Source organism: Hemibagrus wyckioides, linkage group LG09 (genome assembly GCF_019097595.1).
Source record: "Hemibagrus wyckioides isolate EC202008001 linkage group LG09, SWU_Hwy_1.0, whole genome shotgun sequence".
NCBI lineage: Eukaryota > Metazoa > Chordata > Actinopteri > Siluriformes > Bagridae > Hemibagrus > Hemibagrus wyckioides.
In genome coordinates, this window is record NC_080718.1 from 18,831,345 (window position 1) to 18,847,636 (window position 16,292).

The 16,292-nt window shown below is 38.4% G+C and overlaps 1 protein-coding gene across 2 annotated transcripts in view; it reads left to right on the forward strand.

Moving 5' to 3' along the window:
• LOC131359756 (1-phosphatidylinositol 4,5-bisphosphate phosphodiesterase beta-1) overlaps nt 1–16,292 on the forward strand; it is a 44,497-nt gene that overhangs the window by 20,459 nt on the left and 7,746 nt on the right. Inside the window, exons 10-27 of one of the 2 annotated variants that reach the window (XR_009205811.1) lie at nt 4,049–4,195; nt 5,808–5,965; nt 6,249–6,331; nt 6,727–6,811; nt 6,920–7,106; nt 9,005–9,081; nt 9,161–9,257; nt 9,355–9,439; nt 9,712–9,836; nt 11,965–12,119; nt 13,257–13,421; nt 13,505–13,604; nt 13,688–13,792; nt 14,236–14,351; nt 15,118–15,253; nt 15,377–15,430; nt 15,687–15,896; nt 16,015–16,195. Coding sequence is in view for 1 of the 2 variants with exons in the window: in XM_058399841.1 (XP_058255824.1) it covers nt 4,049–4,195; nt 5,808–5,965; nt 6,249–6,331; nt 6,727–6,811; nt 6,920–7,106; nt 9,005–9,081; nt 9,161–9,257; nt 9,355–9,439; nt 9,712–9,836; nt 11,965–12,119; nt 13,257–13,421; nt 13,505–13,604; nt 13,688–13,792; nt 14,236–14,351; nt 15,118–15,253; nt 15,377–15,430; nt 15,687–15,906; nt 16,015–16,195 (2,276 nt within the window). In the remaining variant the exon portion in view is untranslated. Of the gene's footprint in view, nt 1–4,048; nt 4,196–5,807; nt 5,966–6,248; nt 6,332–6,726; nt 6,812–6,919; nt 7,107–9,004; nt 9,082–9,160; nt 9,258–9,354; nt 9,440–9,711; nt 9,837–11,964; nt 12,120–13,256; nt 13,422–13,504; nt 13,605–13,687; nt 13,793–14,235; nt 14,352–15,117; nt 15,254–15,376; nt 15,431–15,686; nt 15,907–16,014; nt 16,196–16,292 lie in introns of both variants that reach the window. The other variant, XM_058399841.1, reaches the window with a different exon arrangement.

The following is a 16,292-nucleotide window of genomic DNA, read 5'->3' on the forward strand; positions in this document are numbered from 1 at the left end:
GAAAATATACAACTACTATTACTATTACTACTACTACTACTACTACTAATAATAATAATAATAATAATAATAATAATAATAATAATAATATGTGGTCATTAATTTATTGAGGAAAATAAGCCAATATTACATACCTAAGAGTGGCAAAAGTATTTAAACCTCTAGGATTGGCAGTTAATTTGAAGGTGAAATTATGGGATGACAATCAAGTGTGAGCACTGTTTTATTGAAAGAACATGGATCTATCAAAGTCTGACCTTCAGAAAACACATTTGTGGATTTGTATCATGTCATAGACAACTGAGGACCACAGTAAGAGTCTGAAAAAGATTACAAAACTATCTCTAATGAATTTGGACTCAACAACAATACACACAAAACTGACTGTGTACAGATGGATGAAATTCAAGGCCACTCTTACCTTCTCCAAGAGTGGTGGACCAACAAAGATCACTCCAAGAGCAAGATGTGTAATAGTCTACAAGGTCACAAAGGAACCCAAGGTAATGTCTAAGCAAGTTGATGCCTCGCTCACATTGATAAATAATCTCACAACGTTATTGAACAAAAATGGTGTGCCTGGCAGGAGAAAAGAACACTCTCATGAAAGAACATCGCTACCCATATGTAGTTTTCTGAAGATCATGAGGATAAGCCAGACAGATATTGGAAAAAATGTTTTGTGGAAAGATGAGATATGTGTGGAGAATGGAAAACCTTACCCCATATGTGAAACAGGGTGGTGGTAGTATCATGGTTTGGGTATGTTTTGCTGCAGCTGGGCCAGGAAGGCTTGCCATCATTGCTGGAACGATGTCTTATGAATTAGACTAGCGAAGTCTATGAACTGAATCTCAAGACAAGGTGGGTCATTCAGAAAAACAACAACCCTAACACATAAGTCATTCTACCAAAGAATGGTTAAAGAAGTATACAATTAATGTTTTGGAATGGCCAAATCAAAGTCTTGACCTTAATCTAATAGAAATGTAGTGGAAGGAAGTGAAGCAAGGAGGAAATCCACCAACATCCCAGAATGCACTGTACTGAGGTGAAAATTCCTACAAGCCAATAACATTTCCTGGAAGTGTTTAGTTGCAGTTTTACTTGCTGCAGAAGTTGGTCAGATACTGAAAGCAAGGTTACATCTGCCACTCACTGATATGTAATGGTGGAATATTAGAACATTTTCTTCAATAAATAAATGACCAAGTATAATATTTGTTCCTCATTTGTTCCTCAGTTGTTTAATTGTGCTCTATCTTTTAGGACTTGTGTACTTGATGTTTTAGCTCATATTATGCAGAAATATAGGAAATTCTGAAGTGCTCACAGACTTTTAAGTAGTACTGTAATTCTTGAAAACATATGAGAAGTATGTTCAGAGTAATCATTGTTTAAATAGATAAGAAGATCTTGTCTCTATTATACTGGTCTACCATAATTTTTAAAGAAGTGTCCAGAGAACCTCCAGGGGCTCATAAAGCATAGCCAGTGGGTTGCCTTTTTTTGGCTAAGGGATTTAGGATATTATAGCGGTGGAGCTCATGATCCACCACCATCAGAACTGTCCTAGTTATTATATGAATAGCTCACTGGTTAGGGAAAGAGAAATAATTACATGCCATTACCCCTCTAGCTCACTTCCAGCCCAATCCCTTCCCAGAGCAGCCCATGCTACAGAACCCCCACCTGCTACAACCACTAGTCAATGTTCTTTCTTATGTTACTGCTCTATACTCACACCTAGCAGAAGCCACTCAATGGTATCAGATGCTTTAATGCTTTGTGGTCAATATCTGACATTTTTGACCATTTTAGGCATCATAGACTGTATTTCTAACACACTTTAGTTTAATTATAACAGTGACTGTAACATTTTTCTATCGATATACAATCATGCTTTTTAACTACAAAACCCATTTGTTCAGCTCAGCTCTGTTACAAATTAACATACTTACATTGAATTGACACAGACTTGTTTTGTCTTGTTAAAATTCACCGAACAAATGATTTGTTTGATTTTTTTGTACTCCTTCTCCCTTAATCTCACTCTTACAGTCATACACCTATTCCACAGGCAACAAGTTTCTTCCTATCGATGGGGAAATCAGAAACCTGTGTAATAGTAACAGAATGCTATTATTAGAAATGATTTTTGATGGTTTGACATTAAAGAATTTACTAATGTCCATATCCACAAAATAACAGGAAGCCTAAACATATGTATTTTTAAAATATATATATATGTATTATTGTATAGGATATGTTTAGTACTCCTACACATTTTCATTCAGAAGCAAGGTTGGAATGGTTTTGCTAACTCCCTAGTCTCAAAAGTATAAGCGAAATTACTAGTAATGTGTTTGTTTATTAACTTAGCTTCCATAAACTTGATTTTAACCTGTTCTCATACTGAAAGAAATAAGAAATAAGCATTCTATATTATACTGTAATATACTCTACTACACTAACTGCTACTAGACTACATTACAATACACTATAGTACACTCTAACACTATTGTATAGTAGTGCACTGTATTGTACTTTCCTATACAACATGCTGACAAGGGCTATGTTATGCTGTTCTGTGCTGTTGTGCTTTTTACTGAATGCCTTTATTCCATCCACCTCTTTCCCTTTGTCAGATTGCTTAATTTGGAACCCAAACCCACAGTAGCGCATAGCACAGTCATGTGATTGACACCCACACAATAGCACTTCATAATCATTTGTTCTTCCTCAAGAATATTTCACTGTCTTCGACTCCTCTATGTAGCTTTGAATTGCAAATTGTGCAATATTAAATCGTTTTTTTCTGTCCGGTGCAGAAAACATTTTCTCTACCTTTCCCTTCGTTTCATTACCATAGCAACAGTGACTCCTGAGATCCACTCGAACATGCCTTCCGACACTGCGGCTGAGCCAGTTTATTTATATAATCCAGTACACAGCCGGGGGATCTGATCACTGGAATGATCGTATGAGAAAGGCAGTTAGCCTGTGACAGCTGATTGATAAGAAATGTTTAGCCCAGAGAGACTGGAGATGAGGATAGATGAGAGTGATCATCAAGCTCTTTACCTTGCAGAGCTACCATGACACCTCGCTGTCATATAGATTATGAGCTATTCTCTCAGCCCACGCTCTGAGACAGGCAAGGGAAATGGTTATGGGGCGTTCAAGTCTTTCACAAGACATTTCCAGACTTAGATACGTGCTTTGACCTTACATAATACTGGTTTGGGCATAGGAATGGTGAGAGAAGGCACTGTGCCTGTAGACCGTGGGTTACCCAGTGTCAAAGGTGATTTTATGTATAATTTCTGCCACAGTTTTATAGATTCAGACATCAGTGACATCTCTGTGCCCTTAATTCAATGTGAATAGAGGGAGACAAAAATATTATCTGAATTGCACACTTTTGGCTTATTTCCCACATTGACAAGACAATTACTAACTTTCAGCAGAGCACAGTAATTGCAGCCTTTGAAATCCGCTTGTCTCCTTTTTCCAGGGAGAGCCAGGTGGTGTGTTTCTGCCATGTGGAAGCCAAAGCTATTTGCCTCACAGTGACATAACAGCAGCCGTTCCACTGAGACCGAGTCTGAAATTCTTCATGTAATGTTGATATGAAATTCCTTCTTGTCTTTAAGAAGGACTGTGGTTAATTACCTTTATATCTCTGTGTTGAATGACCTTAATTAATGTAAACTACTGCTGAGAATTTGTCACTGGGGACACTCATCTTCCTCAGCTTCCCTACAAGCACATGCTCTGTTTAGAGAATGTGGATCTTACAGTTTAAGTTTCATTTGATGACTGTTTGCAGAATGCCATTACAATTCCAGCTGTAATTTCCCTGATGAGACAGGTTGTTACTGTAGGTGCAAAAGTAGTGTGAAGCAGCTTCTTGGCAGGTGTACTATAACAGGCCTGTCATGTTAACCATATCCTAAGTTGAATTGTTATTTTTGCTAGATCTGCTGAAATGATCTAATTTAATCCATGGACACAGAGTAAGCAAATTTGCCAAACTGTTTTACAGGGCAGATTTCAGTTGAGGGATTCTCCAGGTATTTGATTAGCGATGAGAATGGTGTAATACCACCCGAGAAACTGGACCAGAGTGAAGACATGACCTTCCCTCTTTCACACTACTTCATCAACTCCTCTCATAACACCTATCTCACAGGTATGTTTACTTTTAAGCTCAGTCCACAAAGCAGGCTTTGATTTCTACAGAAAGACACTGCAAACACTGTTTTAACCACTATTTTCTCTCTAGATTGTAAATGAGCTATTTAAAAAAAAAAGTGCCTATAACCATAATTTAAAAAAATCTGACATGAAATTAGACGTTAAAACTACCTAAATGTTTAAAAGATAGATAGATAATGATAGTGAAAACCTTTCTCTTGCTACTTTGGGTCTAATTGGATGAAAACCCCTCCCAATGACACTTTCCTCTGTAGGGGTAGAAATGTACACTAATTGAACCAATTATCATTTACTGCACAAATTTGTTGGTTAAAAGCGCATTTTGCCCAAATACGCAGCCAATAAACTTGAACTGATTCTTCTGGAACATATTCAAGCAATATTTATTATTAATTAGTATCCCTATCCGGGTTACAGTCTACATAACTTAATTACTAAACTCTAAACAGGTTACACTAAGTTGACAAATAAAGGGGCTAATATACATGTGCAATGTGATCAACTGCGGTCACAGTGAAGTGGGCATGTGGCTGGTTATTTATTAAGTTGTATGAATAATGTGTAAATTATGGGGAAGAAGGTCTTGTTAGACGTACTGCAGAGTTAAAAAAAAAGACTTCCTGAAGAGTGAAACTGGAAGCTGCAACATATATGAACATTAATACTGTATGTTACTAATAAAGTCACTAAGATGTGCTGAAAAATTGGAAAAAGGAAACCAAATAGTTGTGTAAATTAATAAATTATTAAGTAAATAATTATTTTTAGATTATTTTCAGAAACTGTTGGCACTGGAGTTTACCATAGAAAAAAACTGCAATTTACTGTAGTAATAGTAAGCTGGAAATATAAATCAAAATTTGATCTTCTAATCTACTAATAGAAGTAACAGTTTTTAGGAGCTTAAACTTCATAAAGGTTTATTTTGTCCTTATTTTGTCTTAATGACTTTTAGGTAAAACCATCACAAATTGTATATTTGTTAAGGCAAACAGAAAAAATGTATGTGTTACTTTGCTCACATGAAATATCTTCTACTGTATATCGTCTATAAATGCTTGCAAATTCTTTGCTGGTGTTACAAAAATATAAAAATCAGGGCTTTAGTGATTTAGATTTCACTAATGTAATGAAATGCTTCCAAATATTGTGAGTTAAGATATTCGACAAATTTAAGTAATGAAATTTTAACACATTAAAGATGCAAAAGCTTGCATCTTCCATTTAATATTATATAAATATTCTCTAATGACCCATCTGTCCAGCTATTTTGGAACAGGATAGTACTGGCCTTTATTCCTGGCATATCTGTGCAAATTGATTGCCCTGAATAATTTCATAATTATGTGCTAAAATTAAAATGGTTCGGGACAATATGCTTAATGGTTTAAGTCAACAGTAGATGTTTGGTAACTAATGAACAGCACATGATGCTTGAACATGAACTCAAACTGTATATAATACTGCCCATAAGTTGTACCTTGAACCAGCCTTCTGTTATTTAGTCTTACCGTAATGATCAAATCAGAATTCATGTGTGTGTATGTGTGTGTGTGTGTGTGTGTGTGTGTGTGTGTATTTTCCAGCGGGGCAGCTAGCGGGAAACTCTTCAGTGGAGATGTATAGGCAGGTGCTGCTGTCTGGCTGTCGCTGTGTGGAACTAGACTGCTGGAAAGGCAGGACAGCTGAAGAGGAGCCTGTTATCACCCATGGCTTCACCATGACCTCTGAGATCTCCTTTAAGGTAATGCACACTGTAGACACAATAAACCTTAGACCGTCACTTAGTTATATCTTCAGCCGATCCAGATGCAACTGGTTTTCTATTGGTTTTACCCCAGAGGGCATTTACCTTGATGGCATCCTATTAACTTAATACTTTTTTTAATGTAATTGCAAAGCTGAATGAGTTTATCATGCTGAAATGAACGGCATGCGGATTGGAGAACTTAAATGTGTTTGATTTTTACGTCTCAGCTAGTGATTATATTCTAAAACCTATTCATATTCAATCTGTTTTCTTCCAGGAAGTAATTGAGGCCATTGCTGAATGTGCTTTTAAAACGTCTCCTTTTCCCATCATCCTGTCCTTTGAGAATCATGTGGACTCGTGAGTGAAAGCGTCATACTGCCTGCATGTGACAAGCCTCTCTTACCTTTGGCCTTGGAGTGCCAATGTTCTGCACACACAAGAGCTGAGTGCAACTATGGCAACAAGGAGTAGAATGATTATAGCATAGTCTGTAATGCACAATTTGTTTTCACTTGTCCCTCTTGAAATGCCACACACTGTTGCTGCTCCTTTTCCTGCTGTATGAGATGAATGTGGCATAAATTGAAAGCTATTTATGACACCTTTTAAAATAACACAATTTTATAGAAGCCTATGACATTTTTTTTTTATGAGCATGACTGATAAAATTCATTCTCACCTTTAATAATTTTAAGAAATGTTATTTGACTGGACTTTTTGGTCAAAAAATATAATTGTGTTTGTTATTACAGTCCAAAACAACAAGCCAAGATGGCAGAATACTGCAGATCGATTTTTGGAGATGCCGTTTTAACTGAGCCACTTGAGAAATATCCAGTATGTACCTGCTGTTAAGGATCCTTTTCACATGCACCTACAGCCATGCAGAAAGTCTACACTAAAAACAGCAATATAAGGAAATTGTTTTTTTGTGTGTATTTTTAGCTTGAGTCGGGGGTTCCACTGCCCAGTCCACAGGAACTCATGGGAAAGATCCTCATCAAGAACAAGAAGTCACACCCCAAACCACCTGATGGGAGCACAAAGAAGAAGTTGTCAGAGCAAGCATCGAACACCAACAGTGACTCCTCGAGTGTGTTTGAGCCGTCCTCACCCAGCGCTGGGCCTGCAGGTAAACACAACATACATGCTATTAACGGCTTAGTCTAAAGCACTAGGATGAAGAAAAGAATGATGAAGCCTTTTATAATAGTGAGTTTAAAATCACCACCTGTTTCAGGTGCACATGTTTTCATCCCTGTTTGTTATCCTTATAGTGCCATCTGGTGGGGTATGAAGTATAGAGATAACTATGCTAATGAAATGCTATTGTTTTTATAACTTGGATTGCAAGGAATACTATGCTGTCACCAGTGGTGAATGCTATTAAGCAGTGGTGGCTTCATTTCGAGGAACATAGGAGGAACACACTCTTCACGGAAAATTACTTGCATTTAGTCAGTAGAAAGGTGCTGTATTTATCAGCCATAACATTAAAACCACTGACAAGTGAAGTGAATTACATTGCTCATCTTATTACAATGGCACCTGTCAAGGGGTGGGGTAGGCAAGCATAAGGTTTTGTGTGTCTTTCACAAGGGATAAATTGTGATGGCTAGAGCATTTGGTCAGAGCATCTTCAAACAGTGCTTAGTACCTTCCAAAAGTGGTCCAAGGAAGGAAAATAGTGAACCAGCAACCAGGTTATGGCTGTCCAAGGCTTAATGATGCACATGGGGAGAGAAAGCTAACCAGTCTGGTCTGATTCTACTGTAGCACAAATTACTGAAAATGTTAATGCTTGATATGATAGAAAGGTGTCAGAACACACTGTGCAGCACAGCTTGTTGCTAATGGGGCTGCATAGCTGCGTACCGGTCAGAGTGCCCATGCTGTCCATCAGAACTGGACCATGAAGCAATGGAAGATGACCTGGTCTGTTGAATCATGTTTTCCTTTATGACATGTGGACGCTTAATGGTGCGTGTGAGTCATTACATGGTGAAGAGATGAACTATGGGAAGAAGGCAAGCTGGCTTAGGCAGTGTGATTCTCTTTGCAGTGTTCTGTTGGGAAACCTGGAGTCCTAGCATTCATATGGATGTTACTTTGACACCTAACTAAATGTTGTTTATGGCAACAGTATTCCCTAATGGCAGTTGCCTCTTTCAGTAGGATAATACACCCTGTCACACCGCCTGCAAACATTATTTAGAATGGTTTGAGAAAGATGACAGAGTGTTCAAGGTGTTTGTGCCTCCCCAGATCCCAATAACCATTCCATTCAAACAACCTGACTGTATGAATGTTTATATACTTGTATTAATTAGTATTTTTACTCCACACTTAGTCAACAGTTTTCATTGCCCCTTCTCATTTACATTTTACATTTACATTTCTGACATTTGGCAGATGGTCTTATCCAGAGCGACATACAAAAGTGATTTAAGTCTCTATCAATGAATATATTAACACTGGTTCAAAAGGTTACTTAGGATACCATCAGCCTAAAATAGGTTTTTTTTGTTTGTTTTTTTAAACATGTATAAAAACATAACATAAAAACAGGAAAAAATAAGAGCTAGTTTAAGTGCTTCAGGAAGAGGTAGGTCTTCAGTCTTTTGAAGGCAGTCAGTGACTCAGCTGTGCGGACATCTAGGGGAAGTTCATTCCACCACCTCGGTGCCAAAACAGAGAAGAGTCTAGATGTATACCTACCTTTTACCCTGAGAGATGGTGGGACCAGTCGAGCAGTGCTAGTGGATCTGAGGTAGCGAGGTGCAGTGCTAGGAGTAATAAGATCTTTGAGGTGAGATAGTGCTGGTCCATTCTGGGGTTTGTAGGCAAGTATCAGTGTTTTGAATCTGATGTGTGCAGCTACCAGTAGACAGTGGATGCTTAAGCTGCATGCAAGCATGATGTATATGAGTTTCCACACATGGTTCCCTGGCAGATATGCACCTACAGAAGCCCTGAGCTTAAGCCAGAAATGTTTTTTGTTCTAAAACCCTATTTACTGATGTTCATTAGCTTCAGCAGAGGTGGAGGCAGATGATGATGAAGATGAAGATGATGACGATGATGACTGTAAGAAGTCAATGGATGAGGTAAATGTGCTCATTTATTAAATTTCTATCAGGTCTGAAAATTTGGCAGCTAATATGTTTGTGTATGGACTCTCAACAGGGCACAGCTGGATCTGAGGCTTTCGCCACTGAAGAAATGTCCACTCTGGTTAATTACATCCAACCCACTAAGTTCCACTCTTTCGAGACTTCAAAAAGTGAGCAGAATTCATTTCTCATTTATTTGTTTGGCCTAATTTGCTACTGTGATGTAGTCACTGATGCTGAAAACTTTTTCCATTATTTTGTTGTCAGAGGTCAACCGCAGTTATCAAATGTCATCGTTTGTGGAGACAAAGGCCCTGGAGCAGCTCACCAAGACTCCTGTGGAGTTTGTGGAGTATCTTTTCTATTTAATAAACCCTGCAATTAAAAGCTACTGCAATTTCTGATTCATCCTGCTGTAACCCATATGGTATCTGGAAAAAAAACATGGTGATAGTCAGTATAGTCGGAACTATAATAAGAAGTAATAATTATAAGCAATTATATTTCTTCTACTGAATATTAACCTTTGTTAAATGGTAAGGGTTTTGGATAATTACCTCTTAACAGTGAATAGTGTGTACCTGTTAAAAGAAAGCCTTTGTATTCTTAACCGAATTCTCTAAGATACAACAAGCTTCAGCTCAGTAGAATCTACCCCAAGGGCACCCGAGTCGACTCCTCCAACTACATGCCTCAAGTGTTCTGGAATGCAGGCTGCCAGCTGGTGGCACTAAACTTTCAGACAATAGGTAAAAGCAGTCTATTTTTCATAAGTCAACCTCTGTATATGAGCATCGTTTCATTCATTTTCATGATGGGAGCCGAGGAGTCAACAGGGTGTAAAACTGCTTCCCTTGACCTGATCCGTTTTGTCAATTTCACACTGTCTTTCTTCATCACTTGTAAATAAGATCCCATGGTATTTCAACTCATCTATCAGGGGCAAGATCTTTCATCTCATCTGACAGGAACATACCACCCTTTTCTGGGAGAGAACCATGCTGTCAGACTAGGAGGTTCTATTTATTATCCTAGCCAATTTACACCAATTTACACTCAGCAGCATTCAAGTGAGCGCTGGAGGTCTACTCCTGATGATGCCAATACAATATCAGCTGTAAGATAACAGGGATGCTACATCTATAATCACCTATCAAAACTTGGCTGTGTCCAGATATTCTGTCCATGAAAACTGCAAACAGGAATGGAGACAAGACACACCCTTGAAGAAGCATGACACCCAACTTAAACAGTTTGGACTTAATGCCAAGTGCAGACACAACTATCATTGCACTCATCTAAATACCAGACTGTACGAAGTGGGGATCCAAATACCTCCCACAACAAATTGTGGCACATGCTCATAGACTTTTTCCAAGTCCACAAAAAACATGTAGACTGATTTAGCATACACCCACACCCCCTCAAAAATGTGCAAAGACCACAGTGCAGAGCTGATCCACTGTTCCAGGGTAGAAGAGGTCAACACTCACCCACATTTGCTCAGCAGAGTTTGAATCAGGAGAGCTTTCTGTGATTTTTAATCAGAAAGCCTCCTTCTTGAATTTAATAGCTTCACTCATCACTGTCTACTAGTATATTCTTGGGTTACCACCATGAAAGTCATTGAATGCCTTCCTGAAGCTGTCTCTACAATTGCGGACTTGCACATGGTCAATTAAGACTCACTCTTCCTGACCTTATGTGCAACAGGGGAAAAGTCCTATCAGAAGTGGGAATTAAATTAGTTTCTTACAGATGCTTCAGGCAGCCGAACAACAATAAATTCAACTCACCACCAAGTGGTGTTCTGTTGAGACAGTGAGGTGAAACTACATGTGCCATAAAGTACATAAAGTACACAGGGGTGTTATTGAGTGTTGGCTGTGGACGGATAGGAGGCGGGTTGAACTCATAATAATATCTCATAATAATTCTCATGTGTGTGTGATCACTGTTTACTTATGTGCGCTTTGTTTGTCCTTTCAGAAGAATGCTGTGATTGATAGAGCAAGTACTAAGCTGAGCTGAACTGTTTGTGTGTTTGTAAGAATGGAAGCACTGCAAAGCATTCATAGACATACAGGAGAAATAAAAGATAGAAAGAAAGTTCAATGAAAAAGTCACCTGTTTCCCCGGGCCTCCTCCCACATACACTCCAGGTTCTACATTTGTCCATGGAAGATGTGTTCGTGAGTGTCTTGGCCAGATTGACTGGAGCAGCCATAGATGGAGGAGCTACAGCTATAGGAGCAGTTGTTTGCTGCAGTATCTGGAGCACCTGTCGTTTCTTCTTCTTCTTGCTTCTGAGCGATAGCCTCAAACCGCTGCTGTTGCTCATGGTGTAGGTTGAGGAGAGCCTGATGTGGCATCTGGTAGAGGCTAGCAAAGGACTTGACTATCTCATTGAGTGGGGAGATTTCCTTGGCAGCATCTTGTACCTTCTCCCAGGTTTGCACTATAGTAGAACCCAGTGTGTATGTTAGAAGGAGATGGGATACAGGTAACTTATTTATGGAGGTTTATACTTACCTTTTTTACCTTTAAATCCTCTAGATCTCTTCGGTTCTCTTGAACACACACAAACACAAGCCATTTAGCCTAGCTCAGCTTTCACCCCACTCTTCAATTCACAGCGTTCTCCTGAAAAGACGAACAAAGCACATGTGAGTAAACTTACCTGATCACACAAAAGATGAGAATCATCATGTTACTTTGAGGTTTCACCTGCCTCCTCTCGGTCCACTGTCTATGCTCAAGCATAGCTGCTTTGCCACAACAAGGTTTAGGTTCACAAATCAGACATCATTTAATTGTAGTTCGAAAACTGAAAATACATCTCTTTGAATATCTATGTGTCTTCTTTTGCTTACCTAGATCTGTCCATGCAGCTGAACTTGGGCATGTTTGAGTATAATGGAAAGAGTGGCTACAGGCTTAAGCCTGAGTTCATGAGACGACCAGATAAGCACTTTGACCCCTTCACAGAAAGCACTGTGGATGGCATTGTAGCCAATACTTTATCAATAAAGGTAAGAGTCCCGTGGACTGGCTTCAAGGAAATGTTTTTGACTTCTGTATAGAGCATGTGAGGACCCTTTGGGAATTTCATAAAATGACAAGTGTATAAGTGGTATAAGCAGCATGTGTTAATCCAAAATACTCAACACCTTCCCAACACTTCACAACTACTAAACATTAATAAATTACTGAAACATTGTTATCACTTCAATTTATCATATCTGGGTTCAGTCAAAAGTAATGTTTTTCAGGTATATTATCCAGTACAGCTGATTCTCCTTTTTGGCTTAAGTTCTAGACCAGGGCAATATCACAAACTAGGGGTACTGTGTTTTTTAAGAAGTGAGAGTGGGGGTTGATTCACAAGCAGTCAAAACACATCCAACACTAACATGCTTAATTATTCCAATATTACTTATGTAGTGAGCAATCAGCATTTTCTGCATTCCTAATGACTTTTATTTTTTGTTTGCATTGTTTGATTTTATTGTTTTACCTAATAGGTTTGCCTTGTTTTCCTGAAAATGGCAGAAGAAAAATGCCTTTAAAATTTGGTGTTTGTACAAAAAATCAAGCACATTTTACATCAAGTTAAAAACAAAAGATAGATAGATAGATAGATAGATAGATAGATAGATAGATAGATAGATAGATAGATAGATAGATAGATAGATAGATATTGTGCAGTTCATGTTTTATTTAATACTCCCACTACCTTACAACTGCCACTCAATCACTGAGTGTGAAGCTTCACTTCTGTGAGTAATTTAATATATTGTGTAAATGTCTACAGTTGGATTATATAAACCTGTGTTGAAAGAATACAGGACAAAGAACTAAGCAGTGGTAGGAAGCGTGTACATCACATGCATACTGAATTTCCAAGGTCCTAGTTACATGATCATAAAGTCAATAAAAGTGACTCATCAGGCTTAACGTCAACAAATTTATAATTTATGTAACAAGGCAACAGATAGGCTTAAAGGATTGTTTATGTATTATATTATATTATATTATATTATATTATATTATATTATATTATATTATATTATATTATATTATATTATATTATATTATATTATATTATATTATATTGTATTATATTATGTTATATTATGAATGCAGTAATTACTGTTTTGCTCGATCAGATCATATCAGGACAGTTCCTTACTGACAAAAAAGTGGGGGTGTATGTGGAGATTGACATGTTTGGCCTCCCAGTTGACACGAGAAGGAAGGCATTCAAAACAAAGACGTCCCAGAACAATGCCGTGAACCCTGTGTGGGATGAAGAGCCGATCGTCTTTAAAAAGGTATAGCAGCTCACTCAGGACTGTCATGTAAAACATGAAGCTTTGAATGGAATATTTGACTTTTATTTTCTCTTCTTTGAAAGGTGGTTCTTCCTACTCTTGCCTCAATAAGAATAGCTGTATTTGAGGAGGGCGGAAAGTTCATAGGTCATCGGTTAATACCTGTATCAGCCATTCGACCAGGTAGATGTCTGCCTTCTGTGTTAACCGGTTCTATGTGATTATATGATGAAAATGTTTTTACAAAAGCTTTGTTGCTGTTACAGGTTACCGGTATATTGGGATCAGGAATGAGAAAAATCAGTCGCTCACTCTTCCTGCTATATTCGTGTATATTGAAGTGAAAGATTATGTGCCAGACACCTTTGCAGGTAAGTAGTATCAAATTAGCACATAATAATTACCTGCCCTATTTCTTCAGCCTATCATGGGAATGTGAAATTCCATCATGATCACCGGGCAGTGCAGCCTTGAGCTGAAGGTGTGATCCAGAAGCTGTGAAATGAACAGACTTACGGGACTTGTGCTTCCTATTCAACACGTGACTTTACTTTAGATGTTTTATGCCGTCGGGGCTTACAGGTGCAATTGGCTCTAGCCTTTTCAACAGCATTTAACGCTTTTGTTTGGAGGAGCTCTTAGTCCCCCACAGAAGTCACCGGTGACGTCAGCACTGAGGCAGATGACATTCTTGAGAGACAGCAGGAGAAAAAAAATTGTGATGCCATTGTGAATGCAAATAATGATGAATTGACAGTCTGGATGAAATTCGCCATGCTTGTGATGACTGACTGTGCGTTTCTTATTGGAACAGATGTCATAGAGGCCCTGTCTAACCCCATTAGATATGTCAACTTAATGGAGCAGAGATCCAAGCAGCTGGCTGCTCTGACATTAGAAGAAGGGGAGGAGGAGAAAGATGCCAAAGAGGTGCCATTCTCTGTAGAATTTGTACAACTTTGTTACATCCAGATTTACATAGGTCACTGCAGGTTCACTTGGGTGCTCATGTGGCTTAACAGAATATCAACAGTGGAATTAAAGCTTGCAATTTACAACTTAGTCCTATTTATCTTTTTGAATTTGATACCATGACTGTAATGCAAAGTATAAATTCAATTAAAGGGCTTTTTATAGTTACAAATGATGATATATTGTTTTCTCCCCAATTTGGTCATCTGCCATTTCCCACCCACTATCACTCCACTGTCATATGACAGCCACCAGCCGAGAAGGAAGAAGGCTAACACATGTTTCCTCTGAGATATGTAGAGCCATATGCCAACCACATCTTTCAAAACTGCAGCTTATGCTAAGTCACAGAGCGGAATAACACACTTGTATCTTTTCCTCATACATAAGCTCATAGATGTTTAGTATGCGTTAGTTTTGCTGCAATTGAAAGGAGAGATAAATTATGGCATCCTCTTTGAGAGCTGAGAACATCATCAGGATTTTAACTCATCAGCATTTTCCTGATAAAAGGGTGAACGCTTTTGTGTTGCACCATATGACTATTAGCCTGCATATGCCACCTCTCTACAAGCCTTTCCAAATTAAAATATTTTGATTTTTAATGTGGAAGTTTATTCTAAATTCCTATAGTGCATTTAAGAAAAGCTCACGAAAAACAATGTTCCCTTCAAATCCCTGTTGCTTTCAATATGAATCATTTTGATCAACTCTTGTTTGTCAGACTGAGTCAGGTGTTGAGCAGGCGTCAGAGGCAAAGAGTGAGCCCAAACCTGCACCTGTGGAGAACGGTCTGAGTCACACTCTGAGTGCGACGCCGAAACCAGCGTCACAGCTCAATACACAACCGCAGTCTACTGGTAACAGCATCAAATTTTTTAACATCTCTTCTTCATCTCTTCTTGTATTCTGCTGCAGGAGAGTGAAAATAGTCCATTTGCATGTTCACAAAACTTATCTGTACAGGTGTTTGTGTGTTTTAGGGTCAGCTAAATCTGCAGCAAAGACTGAAGATCTTATACACAGTGTCCTCACTGGTTTGTACAACACACCACAATGACTGTCAAACATTTCTATCTACATTCAATACAAGAATAATGCAATAAGAATATCACATACAGTATTGTCAAGACCCCTATAACTGCTTTTTTTTTCTAATCAAATAGTTAACACCTTACCTTAGTAAATCTTGTGCGTTTTTGTTAATTAATTGTCAATACAATGTAAACTGTTTAATGTTTGTACACGTTTAAGCCTAATAAATTTAGCTTTATGAACTTTGTCCCATCTTAGAAATGGAGGCTCAGACATTAGAGGAGCTAAAGCAACAGAAAGTGTTTGTCAGGGAGCAGAGAAGACATTATAAAGAAATGAAGGAGCTTGTGAAGAAACATCACAAAAAAACCACGGAACTGATCAAGGAGCATACAGCCAAATACAACGAATTCCAGCATGACTACCTCCGCAGAAGAGCTGTGCTGCAGAAGTCTGCAAAACGCGATGGTAAGAAGAGGTAGGTCTACATTCTCTACTCAAGATTTCCTCTTAAAAGTGTATGTATTTTCACTATAGCTGGGAAGTACATAGACTTCAGATTTGAGATTTGAGATCTGTTCCTCAGGTGTCTGTCCTCCAGTCCGGAGCATGGTGCCTCGTTTTTTGAGCAGGAGCTGGCAACTCTGGATCAGGAGAGTGGACAGAAACTGGCTGAGCTCAAAGAACAGCAGCAGCAGCAGCTCCTGAACCTGCGTCAGGAACAGTATTACAGTGAGAAGTACTTGAAAAAAGAACACATCAAGCAGGTAAAGTGAATGGCTAACATCTTATACACTACCCTGACTGTTAATCCCTTTAAACCTGCACTTTTATGCATTTATCTAATCAGTCGATCATGTAGCA